At 37.2% G+C, this 20,217-nt stretch overlaps 5 protein-coding genes across 5 annotated transcripts; all 5 read right to left on the bottom strand.

The window, feature by feature from the left end:
• Positions 1 to 92: 92 nt before the first annotated feature.
• LOC117567640 (acidic mammalian chitinase) lies at positions 93 to 1,824 on the bottom strand. Its single transcript, XM_034247746.2, has 5 exons — positions 1,721 to 1,824; positions 1,481 to 1,657; positions 1,145 to 1,415; positions 873 to 1,081; positions 93 to 809 (listed from the first exon to the last, which is right to left on the bottom strand). The coding sequence occupies exons 1-5, from the start codon at positions 1,773 to 1,775 to the stop codon at positions 136 to 138; spliced, it is 1,386 nt and encodes a 461-aa protein (XP_034103637.1). The 5' UTR covers positions 1,776 to 1,824; the 3' UTR covers positions 93 to 135.
• A 1,314-nt stretch (positions 1,825 to 3,138) lies between these two features.
• LOC117568522 (acidic mammalian chitinase-like) lies at positions 3,139 to 4,498 on the bottom strand. Its single transcript, XM_034249224.2, has 4 exons — positions 4,408 to 4,498; positions 3,903 to 4,344; positions 3,627 to 3,835; positions 3,139 to 3,569 (listed from the first exon to the last, which is right to left on the bottom strand). The coding sequence occupies exons 1-4, from the start codon at positions 4,466 to 4,468 to the stop codon at positions 3,175 to 3,177; spliced, it is 1,107 nt and encodes a 368-aa protein (XP_034105115.1). The 5' UTR covers positions 4,469 to 4,498; the 3' UTR covers positions 3,139 to 3,174.
• Positions 4,499 to 8,275: 3,777 nt separating this feature from the next.
• On the bottom strand, positions 8,276 to 9,620 carry LOC117569361 (acidic mammalian chitinase-like). Its single transcript, XM_034250493.2, has 4 exons — positions 9,514 to 9,620; positions 9,012 to 9,453; positions 8,743 to 8,951; positions 8,276 to 8,685 (listed from the first exon to the last, which is right to left on the bottom strand). Exons 1-4 carry the CDS (start codon positions 9,572 to 9,574, stop codon positions 8,291 to 8,293), a joined length of 1,107 nt encoding a protein of 368 aa, XP_034106384.1. The 5' UTR covers positions 9,575 to 9,620; the 3' UTR covers positions 8,276 to 8,290.
• Positions 9,621 to 12,941: 3,321 nt separating this feature from the next.
• On the bottom strand, positions 12,942 to 14,740 carry LOC117569363 (acidic mammalian chitinase-like). Its single transcript, XM_034250494.2, has 4 exons — positions 14,165 to 14,740; positions 13,663 to 14,104; positions 13,394 to 13,602; positions 12,942 to 13,336 (listed from the first exon to the last, which is right to left on the bottom strand). Exons 1-4 carry the CDS (start codon positions 14,223 to 14,225, stop codon positions 12,942 to 12,944), a joined length of 1,107 nt encoding a protein of 368 aa, XP_034106385.1. The 5' UTR covers positions 14,226 to 14,740.
• Positions 14,741 to 15,511: 771 nt separating this feature from the next.
• Positions 15,512 to 18,590, bottom strand: LOC117569364 (uncharacterized). The gene is made up of 3 exons (XM_034250495.2): positions 18,483 to 18,590; positions 16,394 to 16,798; positions 15,512 to 16,332 (listed from the first exon to the last, which is right to left on the bottom strand). The coding sequence occupies exons 1-3, from the start codon at positions 18,490 to 18,492 to the stop codon at positions 15,854 to 15,856; spliced, it is 894 nt and encodes a 297-aa protein (XP_034106386.1). The 5' UTR covers positions 18,493 to 18,590; the 3' UTR covers positions 15,512 to 15,853.
• Between the last annotated feature and the right edge of the window lie 1,627 nt (positions 18,591 to 20,217).

The following is a 20,217-nucleotide window of genomic DNA, read 5'->3' as shown; positions in this document are numbered from 1 at the left end:
TACCCACTAGTAATTTTCCCACTACAGTCTTCCACTATAGAATTTTTCATAGGAAACACCGAGAAGTTTGAAATGATAAACCAACATTAAAATGCTTTTTATGCTCTCAAGGCTTACATAATTTATTTCACATTTCTAATATGGACAGTTGGCGTCCTGGGGATAGTTGCAAGTCGAGATTTTCGTATCGAAGTACAATCCATTGCCGCATTGGAAGTCGTAGCGAATTCCGTTAGAACACTGATAGTACCTGGTGCAGTCGCTGCTATGCAGGAAATAGCCATCAGTGGAGCAATTATCGTTGGAACCTCCGCCACCAGGAGCCGAAGTAGTTGGTGCAGAGGTAGGTGCAGCTGTAGGTGCAGCTGTGGGTGCAGCTGTAGGCGCAGATGTTACACCTCCACCTCCGCCGCCACTGCTACCCAAACCACGATTCATTGCCTTCAGCAATGGATAAGTTTCACCGCAAATACCACGGAAATCGTCGGTCTCAATAGACCAGGTCATGGCGCCACCCAGATTACGTGAGCTCACCAACTGCATCTTGAGCTCAATGCTCTGCACGTTGTCGTAGCCTACCCACTGATCGCCCTGGAAGGCATATGGAGATTTCGTTGCATCATCAAATACAGTTTGCCAGTTGTTGACACAGATTTCCATGTAGCCCAAGAAACCATTCTGGCGTGTGTAGGGACCAGCGGCTCCATCTCCTTTGCTGGCAGCACCTGGCGAGGTGTTGGAGTTGTCTGACAACTGATAAGTGTGACCATAGAATCCAATGCCAAGGATCAGTTTCTGTGGTGGAGCACCTACACAATGTATAAAAGAAAGTACTTAGAAAAAGCTTTAGGAATTCAACATTATTCGCTGACCTTGTTGAATCCAGTAGTCGATGGCAGCTGTTACCTCAGGGAGAGGGGCGTTGAGGCCCAAGAAACCTTCGAATGACATGTGGAAATCGTAGGTCATCACGTTGATGAAGTCCAAGTGTTGGGAAATGGCGGGGATGTCATATGAAAGAGAGGCAGACGCTTCAGAAGCACCCACGGCAATACCCAACTCCAAATTGTGGGGAGCAAATCTTTAGCATAAAGAAAATATACGATTACAGCTGACATTAAACATTAAATATGCAGAGACTTACGCTTCCTTGATCTCTCGCAGCAGTGTCACAAAGTTCTGCTTGTCTTGAGCTCCGCCACCACGTTGGGCGGGATATTCCCAATCCAGATCAAGACCATCGAAGCCATAGCGTTGAATGAATGCTAAGGTGGAGGAAATGAAAGTTGCACGTTTGCCTGCATCGGCAGCCATGGCAGAGTATTTCTCAGATCCCTCATTCCAGCCACCAACAACAGCCAGAATCTTGAGCTTAGGATTCACTTGTTTCAGCGCAATGGTCTTGCTAATGAAAGCTAACAAAACGAGAAAGGCATTCACTTTGAATGAGCTTCTTGATTAAAACAATTTTAAGACTTACCCAGTCCATCGTCCAGGTCAAGCCAAGTGTCCAAGGACTTGAACTCTCCCGAATCCGCAATGCCAAAGAAGGTGTAACTGATGTGTGTGCACAGAGTGGGGTCAATATTTGATGGTTCAAATTTACCATCTCCAGGGCGATAGTTGGCCCATGTGCCCCAGTAACAGTTGAGGATTTCTGTAACACACGAATTGTCGGACTCACTTCGAAAACCATGTCGAATTAATTATCAATACTTACTGTCGCTGGTGGCGATGGAGACCAGCGTGAAAAGCAAGCACGCCAATAACTTCATGTTCTTGTTCTAACTCTCGACTCTTATTTTGCAGTCGCTTTTATAGGTTGGTTATACGGGAAAATTGCGATTGAGCTCGCATGGTCTATAGAGTCATGCCTGTACTCGTACTTGCTTATCGCTTGTGTCCAGATAATGCAGGCATTAGGCAAAACAATAACGTAATATATAGCATCTCTTGGATAATCTAGATTATGGTGGAGTAGCTCAAAGAGGTGCACGCTTTTTGGACCTTTCAATAGTGAGCATAAATAAATCTTAACTTATTTCTCAAGTACAACTTGACGCTGCTCCTCCGGCTATATTGTTTTATTCATTTCTTAGCTGTAATTCATTCAATTTCACATATGTGCAAGTTTCGGCGTAATCTCAATAAGTATTATTATTATGATGGGGGTGATTATCGACCCCCTCATTGAATCGATTATAAATAGCATTTTTTGTAATTCCGCTTGATTTATATGGTTTGAAGTGTGTACTAATCAATTTCTGATTAATAATTTCCTTTATTTCCAGTAAGAACAAATAGTATATGATTCAGTTGATGAGTTGTACACTATCTGCATTTTTATAGCAGTGCACTCGCATACATTGATAATGAGAAATCAACATAAGATAGCGTGCTACAGTCGAGTGTATTCGACAGTGAGATACACGTTCGTGTTGTTAAGAAGAACTTAACAACATTCAAATTTTTATTATCCATTATAAATTCAACCATCTTGTAGAGAAACTTTTTTGACTGATCAACAATTTGAAAGATAATATGTAATCGAACCTTGAAAGCAATATTTGAAATGAAAATTGAAAATAGTGTTTACTACTACAGCAACAATGGTACAATACAATGTTCCTTAAAATGTGGAACGATCAAAAAAGAATATCCTCCCTGAATACTATTTGAGACAATATATTGAAAGTGATGATTCAACACTATGTTTTGTGATTATTATATGATGAGGTGAACAAGCTAGGTAATACGAATAAATAAACCAGGTCTATCTATAGCTATGAGTCTACGACTAAGAAATAATACTCAGAAATGAAATGTAGATTTAGCAAGATGGAATTGCTTCTTTTATTAATCTGTATTCCTACATAAGTATGGACTTGTTGCTTTTAAATGCACACAAGAGCAAGTTGATTGACTGATTAGTGTCGACTACAGGCATATGGGTTGTTACTCATATGTGAGTATTTACTTTATGACCGGCTTGTGCTAGGCAAATGGTTTTCGATGTCAATAGAAGCCCCTCAGAAATAAAGAAGCACACGATTTTGCAATAGACCCCTCAAGAAGCAACAAACAAATAGATTACGGTTGCCAATCTTAAATAGACGTAGATTTAAACAGAGTATCTGCAATTTTATAATTCTTTATTGTTTATTTCACAGAAAATTACCAGCGCAACTTTTCATTGATGGTCCTGAGAAGTGGGTAAGCCTCGCCGCAGAGTCCGCGATAATCATCGGTCTCCAGGGACCAAACCATGGCACCAGCAAGGTTCTTCCTCAGAGCGAAGTCCATCTTCCACTGCACACTTAGCCTATTGTCGAAGCTGACCCATTGATCACCAGAGTAGGCATAGGGAGCAGCATTATCGTTGTCAAAGATTGTGTGCCAGTTGTTCTGGCAGATCTCGTTGTATCCCAAGTAGCCTCCCTCGCCGGTATAGGAGCCAGCATTGCCAGTGCCGCGGCATGGTGCTCCTGGCCAGTTCTGAGAGGGATCGGACAGTTGGAAAGAGCGACCATAACTGCCAACGCCAAGCACAAGCTTGTTAGCGGGAGCACCTGTAAGAATAGAAGACAAATAAGCCAAGGGATCAAGGGATCGAAAGCCTCACTTACCCTGGCTGAGCCAATAGTTGATGGCGTTCTCGATGGCCCATTGTGGGGCATTGAAGCCAGTCTTGCCATCAGAAGCCATGGCAAAGTCGTAGGTCATAACGTTGATGAAGTCCACCTGCTGGGCAATGTTGGCAATCTCATATGAGGTGCTGGCAAGCGACTCTCCAGCTCCAACAGCAATTCCCAATTCGTAGCCGTAGGGAGCAAAGCTGTAATGAAAAGAAAACACAAGTATATCATGGCATATTCTTAAATAGTGTAAAAGACAGAACTTACGCCTCCTTCAACTCGCGCAGCAAAGTGACAAAGTTGGAGCGATCATTCCAGTTGCCACCGCGCTGATTGGGGTATTCCCAATCCAGATCCAAACCATCGAAGCCATTGTTGCGCAGTAGGGTCAGGGCAGAGTTGATGAAGTTCTGACGCTTGCTCCAGTCACCGGCCATGGATGAGTATTTGGTGGAACCCTCGTTCCAGCCACCAACCACAGCGAGCACCTTCAGGTTGGAGTTCTGACGCTTCAGGCCAATGGCTTGGCTGATGAAGCCCAAGTCATAGTCCAGCCAGGTGTCGAGTGATTGAATGTTTCCACTATCGTTGATGCCAAAGAACGAGTAGCTCAGATGGGTGCAGAGATTGGCATCGATATTGGACACATCAAATTTTCCATTGCCACTTCGGTAGTTTGCCCAAGTTCCCCAGTAACAATTGACAATGCCTGGTAACATGGTGATGATAATTGAAATTATTTCCCATTAACTATTCTATTAGCTACACTTACGTTCGGCAGTAATTATTTGGCCAAGACTGAGAATGGCCAACAGTACTAAAAGTTTGCCCATTTTAACGAGTTAACAATTTCGATTTGTCGTCTAAAACAGTTGCTGCTGGCCCTTTTATACTTAATTTTCCTTATCTCTTCACTGAAGTGACATGTTTATACTAGCTCTTCAAAAGGTAATTTATACGAAAACAATTAGAATTTCGCTATCTTAAGATAGATTAGCATAAGTACGACTCATTCAACAATAACGTCATCTTATGCGCTGCACTGACTTTCTTTTCAAATGTTGTGTTGGGTCTTTGAATGAATGCTTCACTTATCAATTAACTTGTCTTTAAGTATTTTGGCTCATAGCAAACAGCTTAACTTGGAGTATTTTGGCACTTAGCAATCAGTTTAAGTTGAAGTATTGTATTTGGAACATAGCAATAAGCTTTTGCCACTATTTCGGATTGCAGCATTGATTTCAGGCAGCTTTTAAGCGACACAAAACGATATTACCTTTTTATACCCGCTACCCATAGGGTAGAAGGGTATTTTAACTTGGTGCCGATAGGAAATGTATGTGACAGGAATAAGGAGGCATCTCCGACCCTATAAAGTGTATATGTTCTTGATCAGCATCAACAACCAAGACGATCTAGCTATGTCCGTCCGCCTGTCTGTCCGTCTGAACACTTAGATCTGAGAGACTTTAAGAGATAGAGCTATAATTTTTCGACAGCATCTGGTATGTTTGCACGACAAATCGACAAAAATCGACAATAATAACTATAGTATTTGTGATTCTTGAAAATTGGTTGGTTGGTTTGGATCTAAGTTATTAAAGAAACATTTTTGTATGGGCAAAAACGCCTACTTACTAGGGGTCTTAGTTGCTTTGGCCGACAATCTGGTACATTGCGCCATGGTATATTTTGAATGGTGTACTATATCGATATACCAAACATACCATTTGGTATATTTTTAGTATTTTATAGTATTTTCGGTATATTTTGAAAATAATACCGCAATATATTGCTTTATTAAAAATGGGTTACGGGTATCTCACAGTCGAGCACACTCGACTGTAACTTTCTTACTTGTTAGTATTTTTGCTTTTATTAAACACTCGACTTACTCGTTATTAACCCTAATCGGGCTAAGACAATAATACATAAATGAAGAATTACGCCAGCTGCAGTCTTTTGTACATCATATGTTATGATATAGTATGTAAAGTCACATTATCATTATTTAAATGAGTTCAAAAACAATAAAATTCAATAATAAATACATTTAGCAAACTAAGTTATTTGTATATTGAGTGTTATGAAAATAATAGTTAAATTATTCAAATCAAGCAGTGAAATTGTAATTCCAATCCATTAGAACATCAGAGTTGCTGGTCAAAGTCAATTTTCTTAGATAAAATTGTAAATGCAACCCCATATAACCTCATTATACTGATATCAGAATGTTTACATAACTATTGCAAACAACTTATCGTATGATCATAAGAAATATGCATGGGTAAAATTTATGCAAAATATTTTATAAACTCAAGAGCGATTGTAAATCAATCTAGAATAGGTTTGAACCCATCAAAAATTGTGAATAATATTATAATTTTAATTTCAGCGCGAAATTGATAACACATTGAAGGGGACATTTCTGATAATGTGAATAATCTAACTATGCATCTTTTGATTTCATTCCTTGTTTATACCCTGGGTACACCTAACGCAACTGATTGAAAGTGTCCACTCTGTTATGCAAGTGGTATACCAAACTCGAATCATTCGAACAGAAAAAGTAAACAAGCTCATCTGCTTGAAAGATGCAAGTGTTTATACGAAAGTCGCATTATTTAAACACATGTTTATGTAATTTAAAATTATTAAACTTTTATTGAATACGATTGAATATAATAAAGCTGCGTAAAAACGTCCATGTTAGTAATTTAATTGAGTTCAATAAAACAATAGACACTTAACATGCATCAAGTTTAGAAGATTTAGTTTTATGTCCTAATTTGACTAATTGCATCTGCTTAAATGATGCATGTGTTTACACTAAAGTCGCCTTATTCAAACAGCTGTTTAGGACTGCAAAAGTAAACAACTTCAGGTAGGTGGGAAGTAAAAGAATTAACTGAAATTGGGGGATTTAATAAATTATACGCCATTATGAAAGTATAATTTTGTAGAAGTTTAATTTATTAATTTAATAATTTACTCTACTTATTTTCGTTCTTTGTTCTGTAACGAAAATGTTCCTGTAAAAAGGTCAATTCGATCGTCTTGGGGATTTTGTTATATCTTCTTCCTTTTTTTTATTTTGTTGACTAATTTCTAGGTTCTTCTACTTTTTAGAAATATTCAATGATGCTACAAAGTCAAGTCAGGGAATTAGGGAATCAGTTTTAAAGCAATTTGTTCTCCAGAAGCATTGCATGATATCCACAATTATAATTTAAAATAATTATAAATACAAAATTTGTAAATCTGTAGATCCGAAGATTGCAATAAAAATGATAATTAAGGATTGATTTGGTGAAATGCACTACTTTTCAGAAGTTTTCAATGATTCGGCCAGCGTAACAAAGTTTTTGAGTCACGCGAACTAACTCAAGTGTATTCCGTTATCGTCAAAGGAAATATATTATTCAGATTTGCTTAAATTTAAATTTTATGACCCAACTCTTAAGTTTTTGCAAATTACAAAATGTATAAAAAAAGAATAAGAATCTACCACATGACCGACGCGTGCAATGTACAAAGTGCGTAGTAAAAATGCTCACTGTTTGTTATCGAGTCGCAAATTTGTCATCGATCGCAGCTACCCAGCAATCGGGTCCGCTTCGGGAGGGTAGGAGTTGGTCAAAGCCAATGGAGTAGATAGAGCACCCTCGATAGGATCAAATCAAATTGTTGAATTATATATTATAGAAGTTTTACAAATTTGTTATCAATTGGAGCGCTAGTGCATTAATAAATCTATACGAATGCAAGGAAGAAAATAGCCAGAAATTACTTACTTACATTTCATGATCATATAGACATACAATACTGGCAGATAAGGTTTTAGCAGATAAGCCGGAAAGGAATGTTTAAGACCTTTGCCAAAATTGCGAACATTTTTGAAGAACAAAGTAATTTGTTAAATTATTAGGTTTGAATAAGGGACAGAATATCAAATTCCAATAACTCATTTACACAATGCAAAACGATACATTCCTGAAGTTATAATAAAAACAACCAATAATTGATTTAATGAGCTTCTTTAATAAACCATTATATTATAATTAGATTCTATAGGTTTAGGCTTTAAAAGTATTTTCAAATACTACAGCTACAAAGAAAGGCTTTTAAACAGTAGATTGTTCAGAATAGGTTCCACCAATCCTAGTCGTAGATGTATTTTTCAATTTTACCAATTTTACATTAAAATCAGCCAAGTGTACTTAACAGTAATACTATATCACGTTCTTTAAGAAATTGTTCTTAGAAACAAAACACAGCTTTCAAAATGGCATTGTTTCTCTGATTAATCATTATTTATACCATGAACAGATATTGCTTTGGAGTAAATAAAAAGAGCAAGGTTATTGACTGATAAGCTTCATCTCTGATGTTACTTATCCATGTATACTATATTGAGGTATATGAGGAATGTCTGAGTTATGCTAGACAAATAGTCTTCTAAATCAATATGGCAACAGACCTTTTAATAGCTCATTCAGTTGCCTCTTAAGAAGCTCTTCAGAAATAATCAAACTTGAGATATTGAAAATAGACCCTTCAGTTATTGCAATAAACAAATAGATTACAGATTGCCAGTCACATCTCATAAATATAAACAGAATTTTTGCAATTTTATAATTCTTTATTTACTTATTTTACCAACGCAATTTCTCGTTGATGGTCCTGAGGAGTGGGTAAGCCTGGCCGCAGAGACCGCGATAATCATCGGTCTCCAGGGACCAAACCATGGCGCCAGCAAGGTTCTTCCTCAGAGCGAAGTCCATCTTCCACTGCACACTGAGCACATTGTCGAAGCTGACCCATTGATCACCAGAGTAGGCATAAGGAGCAGCATTATCGTTGTCAAAGATTGTGTGCCAGTTGTTCTGGCAGATCTCGTTGTATCCCAAGTAGCCTCCATCGCCAGTGTAGGCTCCAGCACTACCAACGCCGCGGCATGGTGCTCCTGGCCAGTTCTGAGAGGGATCGGACAGTTGGAAAGAGCGACCATAACTGCCAACGCCAAGCACAAGCTTGTTAGCGGGAGCACCTGTAAGAATAGAAGACAAATAAGCCAAGGGATCAAGGGATCGAAAGCCTCACTTACCCTGGCTGAGCCAATAGTTGATGGCGTTCTCGATGGCCCATTGTGGGGCATTGAAGCCAGTCTTGCCATCAGAAGCCATGGCAAAGTCGTAGGTCATAACGTTGATGAAGTCCACCTGCTGGGCAATGTTGGCAATCTCATATGAGGTGCTGGCAAGCGACTCTCCAGCTCCAACAGCAATTCCCAGTTCGTAACCGTAGGGAGCAAAGCTATAGAAAACACAAGTATACCATGTCATATTCTTAAATAGTGTAAAACACAGAACTTACGCCTCCTTCAACTCGCGCAACAAAGTGACAAAGTTGGAGCGATCATTCCAGTTACCACCGCGTTGGTTGGGGTATTCCCAATCCAGATCCAAACCATCGAAGCCATTGTTGCGCAGCAGGGTCAGGGCAGAGTTGATAAAGTTCTGACGCTTGCTCCAGTCACCGGCCATGGATGAGTATTTGGTGGAACCCTCGTTCCAGCCACCAACCACAGCGAGCACCTTCAGGTTGGAGTTCTGACGCTTCAGGCCAATGGCTTGGCTGATGAAACCCAAGTCATAGTCCAGCCAGGTGTCCAGCGATTGAATGTTTCCACTATCATTGATGCCGAAGAACGAGTAGCTCAGATGGGTGCAGAGATTGGCATCGATGTTGGACACATCAAATTTTCCATTGCCACTTCGGTAGTTTGCCCAAGTTCCCCAGTAACAATTGACAATGCCTGGTAACATGGTGATGATAATTGAAATTATTTCCCATTAACTCTATTTGCTATACTTACGTTCGGCGGTAATTATTTGGCCAAGACTGAGAATGGCCAACAGTACTAAAAGTTTGCCCATTTTAACGAGTTAACAATTCGATTTGTTTTCTGAAACAGTTGCTGCTGGCCCTTTTATACTTAATTTTCCTTATCTCTGCACTGAAGTGACATGTTTATACTACCTCTTCAAAAGGTAATTTATATGAAAACAATTATAATTTTACTATCTTAAGCATAAGTACGACTCATTCAACAGTAACATACTGTCTTCTTATACCCTGTTCTATTCATTTTCAAATTGGTTTTCTGTTGGGTTCTAAATTTAATGCCTCTCATAGCAGTTTTAGTATTTTTGAACATAGTAAACACCTTTTGACACTTATTTTGCAGCATTGGTGTATATCAACTGCAGTTAAAAGACACGGCTTTTTTACGCATAGGGTAGAAGGTCTCCAACCAATATATGTAACAGGCCCACAAGGTTGATCAGTTTTAGCAGCCAAAATTATATAGCCATGTTCATCTGTCTGTCTGTCAGTCTGTCCATATAAAACACTATAAAAGGCTGTAAGAGATTTACCTATATTTTTTTTTATAATTGTTTCACATCACTTGTAATGGTTGCTCGCTGATCAAATTTCTTTACGATTTTTTCCACGCCCTCTGCGGCCTCCGATATTGAAGAGAATTACCATTTTTCTTTATTATTAATAATCAATTGTAGAAGTAATTTAAGAAATAATTGTATATAGTTAGTTGCTTTGGTATCTGGTATATTTTGTTCTCTATGGCATATTTTGAATGTAATAGTATATCGATATACAACATATAATATTCGGTATTTTAAGTATTTTTCAGTATATTAACTTGGTATAATGGAAAATGATTAAAAATTTGTTTAATTCTGATCGCTTTTTAATTGCCTATTTGATATAGAAATAAATTAAATATTCCCTAAGAGGTAGTCCTTTTTACATCATGTGTAATAAGTCTACGTCCAGTAGCCATTATCATTAACATCGTTATGAAAACCTTTAACATGATTTTCAGAACTATTTCAGTAACAAAACAAAACTAATAAATTGGTATATTTTTTATAGTTTTACAAATAATAGCTTATTCATCATTTTAATAGAATGTGCTTGTTTATGGTATCAGCATTTGCTGTTTATAATACTCATTTAAAATGTCAATCAAAGTTAAACAAAATAGTTCTTTGGACTTAAGAGCAACTATAAATCCCAAATTCTTGGAAACCACTCGTAATGTGACTTCTTAAACCCTCCATAAACGAACATCATATTTAAATTTTTATCTCAGAACGAAATTGATAACACATTGAAAGCAAGTTTTATAGTAAAATTTAGAATTATCAATGAAATTTATACAAATTTTATTTTTAAATGAGCAATGTATTAAATCCTTCTTAGATAGTATTTTTTGGCTACCGATAATTTAACAGTTTGGGCCTTCAAAAAAATAAGAAAATCATATAATATTACAATTTGAATTTCATCATGAAATTGATAACGCATTGAAGGTGCTATTTCCGATAAAGCAAATAATCGTTATACACATCTTGATTTCCATTTTTACGGTATAGAGAGTCTCAGAGTCATAAAGTTAAGCCAATCAAGTCGAGTGCTTGCCCGTTATCTGGAATTCAAGATCCGAAAGAAAATAAATTACTCATTTCTGCTTAAGCTTAAAATTTTTTAACAAACACCTAAGTTTTATTCAAGTTCTAAAGCATGTATAAACAAGGAGAAAATTAAAAATTAATTATGTTTCAATTGCCCCAGGATCCCCAATTTCAATAATTTATTTATAAATTCAAAAACTTAACTCAGGTAGAATCAAGAATAAAATAATACACCTAATGACTAAGTGTTGTTCATTTTTATGTTACCCATTAACATTAACAATAAGCTGATAAGTAACCACTATTACTTAAACAAAAGAAGAAAGATTGGAACATTAAAATAATAATACTTGACATTAACGGCTCTCACGGCCATTTCCAAAAATTATTTAAAATTCTACAATTATGCTTAGATGTTGTGAAATATATAATATGAAATTTTCTCGATAACATTTAATTAACTATTGAAAGAAAAGTAATTATGATTCCTGAAAATTTCGTTGCGATCAGATAAAAATTGTAAAATTTATTTAAGAAATACTTACCTACTGCATTCGGGTCTTGGTTGCTTTTGCTGACAATCTGGAATGTATTGCAGTCTATGGTATATTTTCAATGAAGGTCTAAATTATTATTCCATATATAGCCTTCGGTATATTTTCGTATTTTTGTAGTATATATATTTGGGATATTCTTAGAATAATACCGCACTGTTTTGTTTTTCTTTATAATGTGCAGCGGGTATATTTTGAATTAATTAATATAACAAATATGACATACAGTATATTTTAGTATTTTTGTAGCACACATCTGGTCTATTTTAAAAGTAATACCGCACTGGTTTCCTTTTTTTTTAAATGGGTAGCGGGTATTTTACAGTCACAGAGCACACTAGACTGTAGCTTTTTTACTTGTTATCACATGTTTCGCCAGAGAATTACTCACATAAACATTTTTCAAACAAATAAATATAAATTCTTTGAATAATAATGCAAACCATAACGTAATTTAAAACAAATCTGAGCATTCTTTACAAAATTTCGCATGTTATAGGTTCATTCGGAAAATTTAAAGCAAACGCGACTTTTTCGACTTGCGTCGATAACATAATTTTAATATTACAAACCTAGATGTACGTAAATGTTATTACAAATTATTACTAATGAAGAATTTTCATATTATATAAAATTGAGTTAACTTGTAATTTACAATTATGATGGAGCCACTAGTCGGATATAAATTATGAAAGCAAGCAGATGATTCCGACATCTTTAATTCCAATAAGTACAAATTGTATATGATTCAGTTGATGAGTAGATAATATAATATATGTAATTTGTCGTAGTATAGAAGTAGTATATTGATAATGATAAATCGGCATGCTCCAACCGAGTGTACACAAAAGAAATACAGCTGACAGAAAATGACACAGCTTGTCTGATTAATCTTTTTCCTCTACCACAAACTGATATTTTATTGAAGTAAATACAAGAGTAAGGTTATTGACTGATAAGCTTCATCTCTGATGTTACTCATCTATGTATACTATATTGAGGTATATGAGGAATGTCTGAGTTATGGTAGACAAATAGTCTTCGAAGTCAATATAGCAACAGACCTTTTAATAGCTCATTCAGTTGCTTCTCGAGAAGCTCTTCAGAAATAATCAAACTTGAGATATTGAAAATAGACCCTTCAGTTATTGCAATAAACAAATAGATTACAGATTGCCAGTCACATCTCATAAATAAAAACAAAATTTATGCAATTTTATAATTCTTTATTTACTTATTTTTATTGAATATTACCAACGCAACTTTTCGTTGATGGTCCTGAGGAGTGGGTAAGCCTGGCCGCAGAGACCGCGATAATCATCGGTCTCCAGGGACCAAACCATGGCGCCAGCAAGGTTCTTCCTCAGAGCGAAGTCCATCTTCCACTGCACACTGAGCACATTGTCGAAGCTGACCCATTGATCACCAGAGTAGGCATAGGGAGCAGCATTATCGTTGTCAAAGACTGTGTGCCAGTTGTTCTGACAGATCTCGTTGTATCCCAAGTAGCCTCCATCGCCAGTATAAGCTCCAGCACTACCAACGCCGCGGCATGGTGCTCCTGGCCAGTTCTGAGAGGGATCGGACAATTGGAAAGAGCGACCATAACTGCCAACGCCAAGCACAAGCTTGTTAGCGGGAGCACCTGTAAGAATAGAAGACAAATAAGCCAAGGGATCAAGGGATCGAAAGCCTCACTTACCCTGGCTGAGCCAATAGTTAATGGCGTTCTCGATGGCCCATTGTGGTGCATTGAAGCCAGTCTTGCCATCAGAAGCCATGGCAAAGTCGTAGGTCATAACGTTGATGAAATTCACCTGCTGGGCAATGTTGGCAATCTCATATGAGGTGCTGGCAAGCGACTCTCCAGCTCCAACAGCAATTCCCAGTTCGTAACCGTAGGGAGCAAAGCTATAGAAAACACAAGTATATCATGCCATATTCTTAAATAGTGGAAAACACAGAACTTACGCCTCCTTCAACTCGCGCAACAAAGTAACAAAGTTGGAGCGATCATTCCAGTTGCCACCGCGCTGATTGGGGTATTCCCAATCCAGATCCAAACCATCGAAGCCATTGTTGCGCAGCAGGGTCAGGGCAGAGTTGATGAAGTTCTGACGCTTGCTCCAGTCACCGGCCATGGATGAGTATTTGGTGGAACCCTCGTTCCAGCCACCAACCACAGCGAGCACCTTCAGGTTGGAATTCTGACGCTTCAGGCCAATGGCTTGGCTGATGAAGCCCAAGTCATAGTCCAGCCAGGTGTCCAGCGATTGAATGTTTCCACTATCATTGATGCCAAAGAATGAGTAGCTCAGATGGGTGCAGAGATTGGCATCGATGTTGGACACATCAAATTTTCCATTGCCACTTCGGTAGTTTGCCCAAGTTCCCCAGTAACAATTGACAATGCCTGGTAACATGGTGATGATAATTGAAATTATTTCCCATTAACTCTATTTGCTACACTTACGTTCGGCGGTAATTATTTGGCCAAGACTGAGAATGGCCAACAGTACTAAAAGTTTGCCCATTTTAACGAGTTAACAATTCGATTTGTTGTCTGAAACAGTTGCTGCTGGCCCTTTTATACTTAATTTTCCTTATCTCTGCACTGAAGTGACATGTTTATACTAGCTCTTCAAGAGGTAATTTATATGAAAACAATTACAATTTTACTATCTTCAACATAAGTACGACTCATTCAACAAAACCGTCCTGTTATACTCTGCTCTATCCATTTTCAAATTGGTTTTGTGGGGTCCTCGGAAAAATGCTTCCCAAAGCAAACAGCTTGTTTTGGAGTATTTTGGAACATAGCAAAGAGCTTTTGACCGTGTTTTAAAGCAGCTTCTGAGAGACATAAATACAACAGTATATCAAGTATCTTCAATGTTTAAATATTGTTTCGATGGTTTAATTTTAATGCTGTAAAATGATTTAACATTAATATTAATTTTTCTCAGATGTTAGAATAATAAAAGGAAGAAGAGTTACGCCTGTTCCTTGCACATCACGTATACGATATTAATAGACGTTGTAAACATTGTTGCCTTCGAAATCTTTTAAATGGGTTGTACTTCATTTTTTATATAGTTCAAATTAATAAATGCATCTACAATTTGCATGTTGCACTTATCTATAGAGTATAGTATAAAGTTATACCAAACTGCTTATCGTCTAATCACATTAAAAGAATGTGCATGTGTATGGCAATCGGCATTTTATTTATTATTCCAATTCCAATTGTCAATCAAATTAAAACAAAATATTTGTGTAGTCTCAAGAACCACTGTAAATCATTGTCTCTTGGTAACCACTTGAAAAATATGACTGTTTAAACCACCCAAGGAAACGAAAATCTTATTTAAATTTTAATCCTGCCTTCATGGCCACCACTTGTAAATTACTGTTTGCCGAAAATATGAAAATGATATTTAAATTTTTATATCAGATTGAAATTTAAGGCATTTTATTTATAATACATATTTAAGTTGTCAAGCAGATTTACATTAAATATTATTTTAGACTCTAGAACAGATGTAAATCCATTTTTAGAGAGTATTTGCTTGGCAACTGGTTGACTGTTTGACTGTTTCAACCCTCAAAAATGAAAATCATATTACAATTTTAATCTCAGCACGAAATTGATAACAAATTCAAGGGGCCATTTCCGATAAAGTGAATAATCGATCCACACATCTGTTGATTTCTATGTTTACGGTCTACAGATTTTCTGAATCATAAAGTTAAGCCAATCAACTCAAGTGCTTAATCGTTATCAAGGTATTCCAGCTACCGAAAAAAAATCATACTTCAGTTTTGCTTAAATTTAAATTTTATTAACAAACACTTTAGATTTAATTTTGCAAGTTACAAAATGTATAAAAAAAAAAGAGTTAGAGCTGCTATTGGCCATTGAGATTCATCGACAATATATAATCGTTAATTGGATACAAGTAAAACAAAAATAAATACATATTGTGTATTTGTGGGCGCCAGTGAGGCGTGGGAATAGCGGGTGTTCTATAATTCGAATCCAGTGCGTGAGTCTCTTGATAATGCATCTAAGATGCAGAGTTTAACTAAGTTAAATACTCATAGATTTGGGGGCGGCTTGGGATTGAGGCTGTGACTTAGAGCGATGCGCTCGTTATTAAACTTAGTTCGAGACATAGATCTCGAACTCCTTGAAGGCCAGCTCCTCGCCTCCATAGGGGATGTAGCAGCATCCGTGCGAGGGTTGCACCTTGCCCACAGTCACGGTGCCGTCGTGGGTGGCACGACCAACGAAGAGGGGCTCGCCCTCACTTGTCTCGCCAGCAGGCACGGCCTGAGGTGGAATGTTGCCTCCCTGGACGGGCACCCAATGACCGCCAGCGGCGCACAGGACTTCGTACTCGCTGTGGCCGTGTTCGCCGCCTCCCCAGGCAACGTAAGTGACGCCATGAGAGGGATGCAGCTTGCCGGGAATCAGATCGCCCTCGTGACGGGCGCGTGCAATGTACAGCTGCTCGCTGCTATCGAAGCCACCCTCCAGGGCATTCGGAGGCACCTGGCCATTGGCAGCGGGTACCCAGCAACCGGGTCCTGTTCCTGAGGGTGGGGCAAAGCCCATGATTGGCGCAGATGGAGCAGAGTCTGTAAGATTTGTGATAAATAAAATACCGTTCAATTTAAGTAAAATTGCCAACAAACGTACCGCCATCAATAAGCCAGGTGCCAGAAGCACCCCAGCCAGTGCAGATGCCCACATAGTTGACTGGGAACAAGAAACCAGCATCGTAGCTCAGGAAGGCAGCAGCATCGCCTTCGTGTCCAACGGTGATGACATTGTCATACCAACGCACCCAGAAGCCGCGGAATTCGCCTGCATTCAGAATGCCAGGGGTTGGCACCTCAACAACATCGGGTTTCTGACCATCCTTGCGAATGACCGACTTGCTGTTCTCCCATCCGCCGAGGAAAATCTCGAAGATTGGTGCGCTAGGACTGGGCTGTGAAGTGAGTGCAAGATGGGCATCCTTGGGTGCACGCACCTTGAAGGTGAAGACTCCTCCGCTAGCTGGTTGGAATTGGTATTCCAATCTGTCGGGTGTATTGATTTCTGAAATTATAAATAAGGAGAAATAAGATAAATATCGCTAAATGATCAAAGAAATAACAATATGGAGAATGGAGAATAGAGAGTTCTAAAAACTATTGAGAAAAGAAAAAAAAAAAGAAAGAATCAAAAAAATAAACGACTACAATGAAATAAAAACCAAATTAATCGATTGCATAGAAGGGGTAAAAAAGGAACTGAACGAAAGATATTGGTTTGAAAACAGACTAAGCGAAGGGGAAAGTCGATAAAGTCAACGTTAAGTTCAAGGAACAACTAAAAGAACGAAAGAAAAGTGAACGAATTCCAAATTCTAAGAATATTGTTCGTTATATTTAAATATCAACGAAGAAAATTCTAAACTTGAAAATGTTCAACTGTCTTATAGATGTACACAAATCTTCATCTAGATTTCATCATCAACTTTGAATTTATTCATCAACAACAACTTCATGCTAATACCTAGCGTATATATTTACTTAGAAAATATAGCTGTCTCTTAATTGGTTGTTTATTTGTGAGATGAATGGGAGGGAAAACATGGAAAAGCAGATGTTTGATTGGACAAGCGTATTGTTGTTTTCGTACAATGACGCATTTAATGTCAATTCGCATGATGTCATTTTCGGCTCATTCCGCAGCTCATTCCCATGGCATTCTCTATCGTTTGTGTTCTGCGTTAAGTTTGGAATTGAGAACCGAGTTCTCAATTAAGCTGAGCTCGAAAATATCACATAGTTGCGCAATACAACAGACCTGTTTATGTGCGAGTTTTTGACTTGCAAAATAGTTGATAATATTTAGCGAGTGTTCACGAGAATTATATCTGTTAGATACTTATAAAATGAAAGCTGTTTATTTATATGTATATGTAGATTTGTATCTGTTTGTCGAATGAAAAACGTTTGCTCAAATTTCACAGCAGCTTTTGTGGTGGGGAATGACATCATTTATTTTTTGTTTTTTTGATGCACTTCGAGGTCAACCTACAGTCAAGTACGACCATTTGCCTCATATTGATTATTGTCAAAGTTCAAAGGGGAGATAAGAAAGTGTTGGCTATTTCTTACGATGACTAAGCTCATCACACATACCTACGAATCTATAAGTAGCTAATAGCTATGTATCATTGTGAATAATAACGGTTTTGACTGACATGATAATTGAATTTGGATGACCGAATGGGAAAAAGGTAACGGTATTTTATAGCTACTTTCGATTCTAAAGGCGTTGCCTTGCCGGTGCTAGGTACGAAATTCTGTTTGTATAAAGTGTAATTCAACTCCGTGATCTGTTTACGATACACGTAACCCGACACAACTGTACCAACTCCACCTGAGTTTGTAAAACTGCTAATAAATAATAAATAGGTCTAAAGAGAAATTTGTGCAAAAATGTTTGCCAGTGTTGTTGACCAAACACAGATTTCTTGGCTCAAGGCCAACAAAATACAGTATGCGGCAAATTGCAGCCGGCGTCGATGGACTCATAACACACTAACCACAACAAAATCACACCATATGTTTTTTGTATTCCATATAGAAATGTATATCTATTCATCTATATACGATGTCAAGTCAAGCAATCTATTATTCTTGCATTCCGTTATTCGCACAAACTCAAAGAATTTGCACACACGCACACTTCTACTTAACGCTAACACCAACAATACACAGACGAGACTCACCAATTGGCATTGTTGCTAAGTTTTTGTTTGGACTCAAACGTTGTTTACTGACTGAGATTCTGATTCAAACTGAAAGAGTCGCTGAGTTGAACTGCCGAAGTAAGCACCTGCTTAGCAGCAGAAACGAAAACACAGCAAAAAAGATAGAGCGTAAGCGATAGAGAGAGAAAGAGAGAAAAGCTGCTAGCACTGTTGTGAAAGCTTTATGCGACAAACTTGCAGAGTTTGATGCTAAAAATACGACTGAGTCTTGGATCGGGCAAGAAAGAGGGGGCGGATCGTTGTCTATTGGAAGCATGTTAGACTGTACCTATCTACATATTGTATGCATAATAAAGAAAACTAGTTAACTGTTAAAGCTGACATTTAGTTTTTTCCTCGTAACTGCAAACTATACATGCATTTTAAAACTGGGATTGCCAAATTTGAATAATTTAATCATACCGAATTTAAATTAAAAGATTATATTAATTGAGCTTTGATCAGTTAATTTGTGACAAAAAGCAGACATTGTACACTTGAAGTTAAAGTAAAATACGTTTTTTTAGTCCAAGATTTATATTAAATCAATTTTCAATATTAAGTCAAAATCAATTAACACAAATGTTTGCACTTGTGTCTTGGCTTTAAGATGTTGTTATTCATAAATGTCGTGAGCATCTCATTTGAGAGGGTATAACAAGCTTCCTCTGGCGCCATAAACAAATGCTACCTAAAAGCTCTTTTTTGTTACGCTTTCTATTCCATAATCGCGTCTTTACAGTTTACTTTTTGAATCTCATTCCGTCATATGCCGGTTTTATTATAATTAGTCATAAGCTCCGAAAGCGTACCCAGTGACACCATAGGATAACCTTGAATAAGTTGATGATAACGTCATCAAATGGGCGCGCAATGTCAGACACTACTAGAATAATAAACAGTCTGAGCTTAAAACAAATACCTTTATGGATCTAGTGAGGCAGTGACCAAGCCATGAAGCCTTTTTAGATTAATTACAAATCTTTTATTTTTGGAAAGATAACTTGTTAAGAGATTATATAGATTTATTAAGTAGAATAAAAAGCAATTTTACTTATTTCAATAGATAAAAAGTAAAGTAACTTAAGTGCAAATGTCACGAATAAATATTACTTATATATTAAATATTAATTATTCAATTTTATAAAAATTTTAAATCTTCGATGGTATTAAATCGACATATGTACGTGAAAAACATTTTTTGAATTCGATTATTTTTCGTTTTTATAAAAGTCACATATACATCTTATGGAATACCGTAAATCTTGCCGCATTCTTTTAAATCAAAGCTTTTTCTGTTCTGCATTTTGGAGCATACTTTTAGGCGTTGCATGTTATGTATACGTTATGTTAACTTTATTGAAACAAAAGACTTCATACGGAGTATTATTATGTATTTAGAAACATCATTCATAATGGATCTTATAATGAATGCAAGATCTTGTTGGAACTTCCCCTATTAAAGAACGTAAAATATTTTGTCTAAGTAGTTGCTTATTCATTAAATTATCACAAAAACTCACTCTCTTTATTTATAAGACAAAGTCTGCTTTGATTGTGCTTATCTACTACTATACTACAAATTAAATAGAATAGCGTCGCATTTGCAAGCTTGTGAATATTTGTGCATTCATGTGACAAGCCCCTTAACGACGACTGCATTCCCATTTACAATTCAGTCTAGAATCAAATCTACATTCTAGTAGTCTTATGA

The sequence above is a fragment of the Drosophila albomicans genome, chromosome 3 (genome assembly GCF_009650485.2).
Source record: "Drosophila albomicans strain 15112-1751.03 chromosome 3, ASM965048v2, whole genome shotgun sequence".
Lineage (NCBI taxonomy): Eukaryota > Metazoa > Arthropoda > Insecta > Diptera > Drosophilidae > Drosophila > Drosophila albomicans.
Note: the sequence above shows the minus strand (reverse complement) of the source record. Positions and strands in the feature narration are given on the sequence as shown.

What these genes read in the sequence shown, in the direction of transcription:
- LOC117569361 (XM_034250493.2), bottom strand. Translation starts at nt 9,574, where the DNA reads ATGGGCAAACTTTTAGTACTGTTGGCCATTCTCAGTCTTGGCCAAATA. An exon ending in TTGCGCGAGTTGAAGGAGGC is followed by an intron (nt 8,952 to 9,011) that starts GTAAGTTCTGTG and finishes TGTTTTCTATAG; the next exon opens with CTTTGCTCCCTACGGTTACG. An exon ending in CAACTATTGGCTCAGCCAGG is followed by an intron (nt 8,686 to 8,742) that starts GTAAGTGAGGCT and finishes CTATTCTTACAG; the next exon opens with GTGCTCCCGCTAACAAGCTT.
- LOC117568522 (XM_034249224.2), bottom strand. Translation starts at nt 4,468, where the DNA reads ATGGGCAAACTTTTAGTACTGTTGGCCATTCTCAGTCTTGGCCAAATA. An exon ending in CCAAATAATTACTGCCGAAC is followed by an intron (nt 4,345 to 4,407) that starts GTAAGTGTAGCT and finishes CCATGTTACCAG; the next exon opens with GCATTGTCAATTGTTACTGG. An exon ending in CTGCGCGAGTTGAAGGAGGC is followed by an intron (nt 3,836 to 3,902) that starts GTAAGTTCTGTC and finishes TTTTCATTACAG; the next exon opens with CTTTGCTCCCTACGGCTACG.
- LOC117569363 (XM_034250494.2), bottom strand. Translation starts at nt 14,225, where the DNA reads ATGGGCAAACTTTTAGTACTGTTGGCCATTCTCAGTCTTGGCCAAATA. An exon ending in CCAAATAATTACCGCCGAAC is followed by an intron (nt 14,105 to 14,164) that starts GTAAGTGTAGCA and finishes CCATGTTACCAG; the next exon opens with GCATTGTCAATTGTTACTGG. An exon ending in TTGCGCGAGTTGAAGGAGGC is followed by an intron (nt 13,603 to 13,662) that starts GTAAGTTCTGTG and finishes TGTTTTCTATAG; the next exon opens with CTTTGCTCCCTACGGTTACG.
- LOC117569364 (XM_034250495.2), bottom strand. An exon ending in CACCTGGCTTATTGATGGCG is followed by an intron (nt 16,333 to 16,393) that starts GTACGTTTGTTG and finishes CAAATCTTACAG; the next exon opens with ACTCTGCTCCATCTGCGCCA.
- LOC117567640 (XM_034247746.2), bottom strand. Translation starts at nt 1,775, where the DNA reads ATGAAGTTATTGGCGTGCTTGCTTTTCACGCTGGTCTCCATCGCCACC. An exon ending in TGACCTGGACGATGGACTGG is followed by an intron (nt 1,416 to 1,480) that starts GTAAGTCTTAAA and finishes TCGTTTTGTTAG; the next exon opens with CTTTCATTAGCAAGACCATT. An exon ending in CGACTACTGGATTCAACAAG is followed by an intron (nt 810 to 872) that starts GTCAGCGAATAA and finishes TACATTGTGTAG; the next exon opens with GTGCTCCACCACAGAAACTG.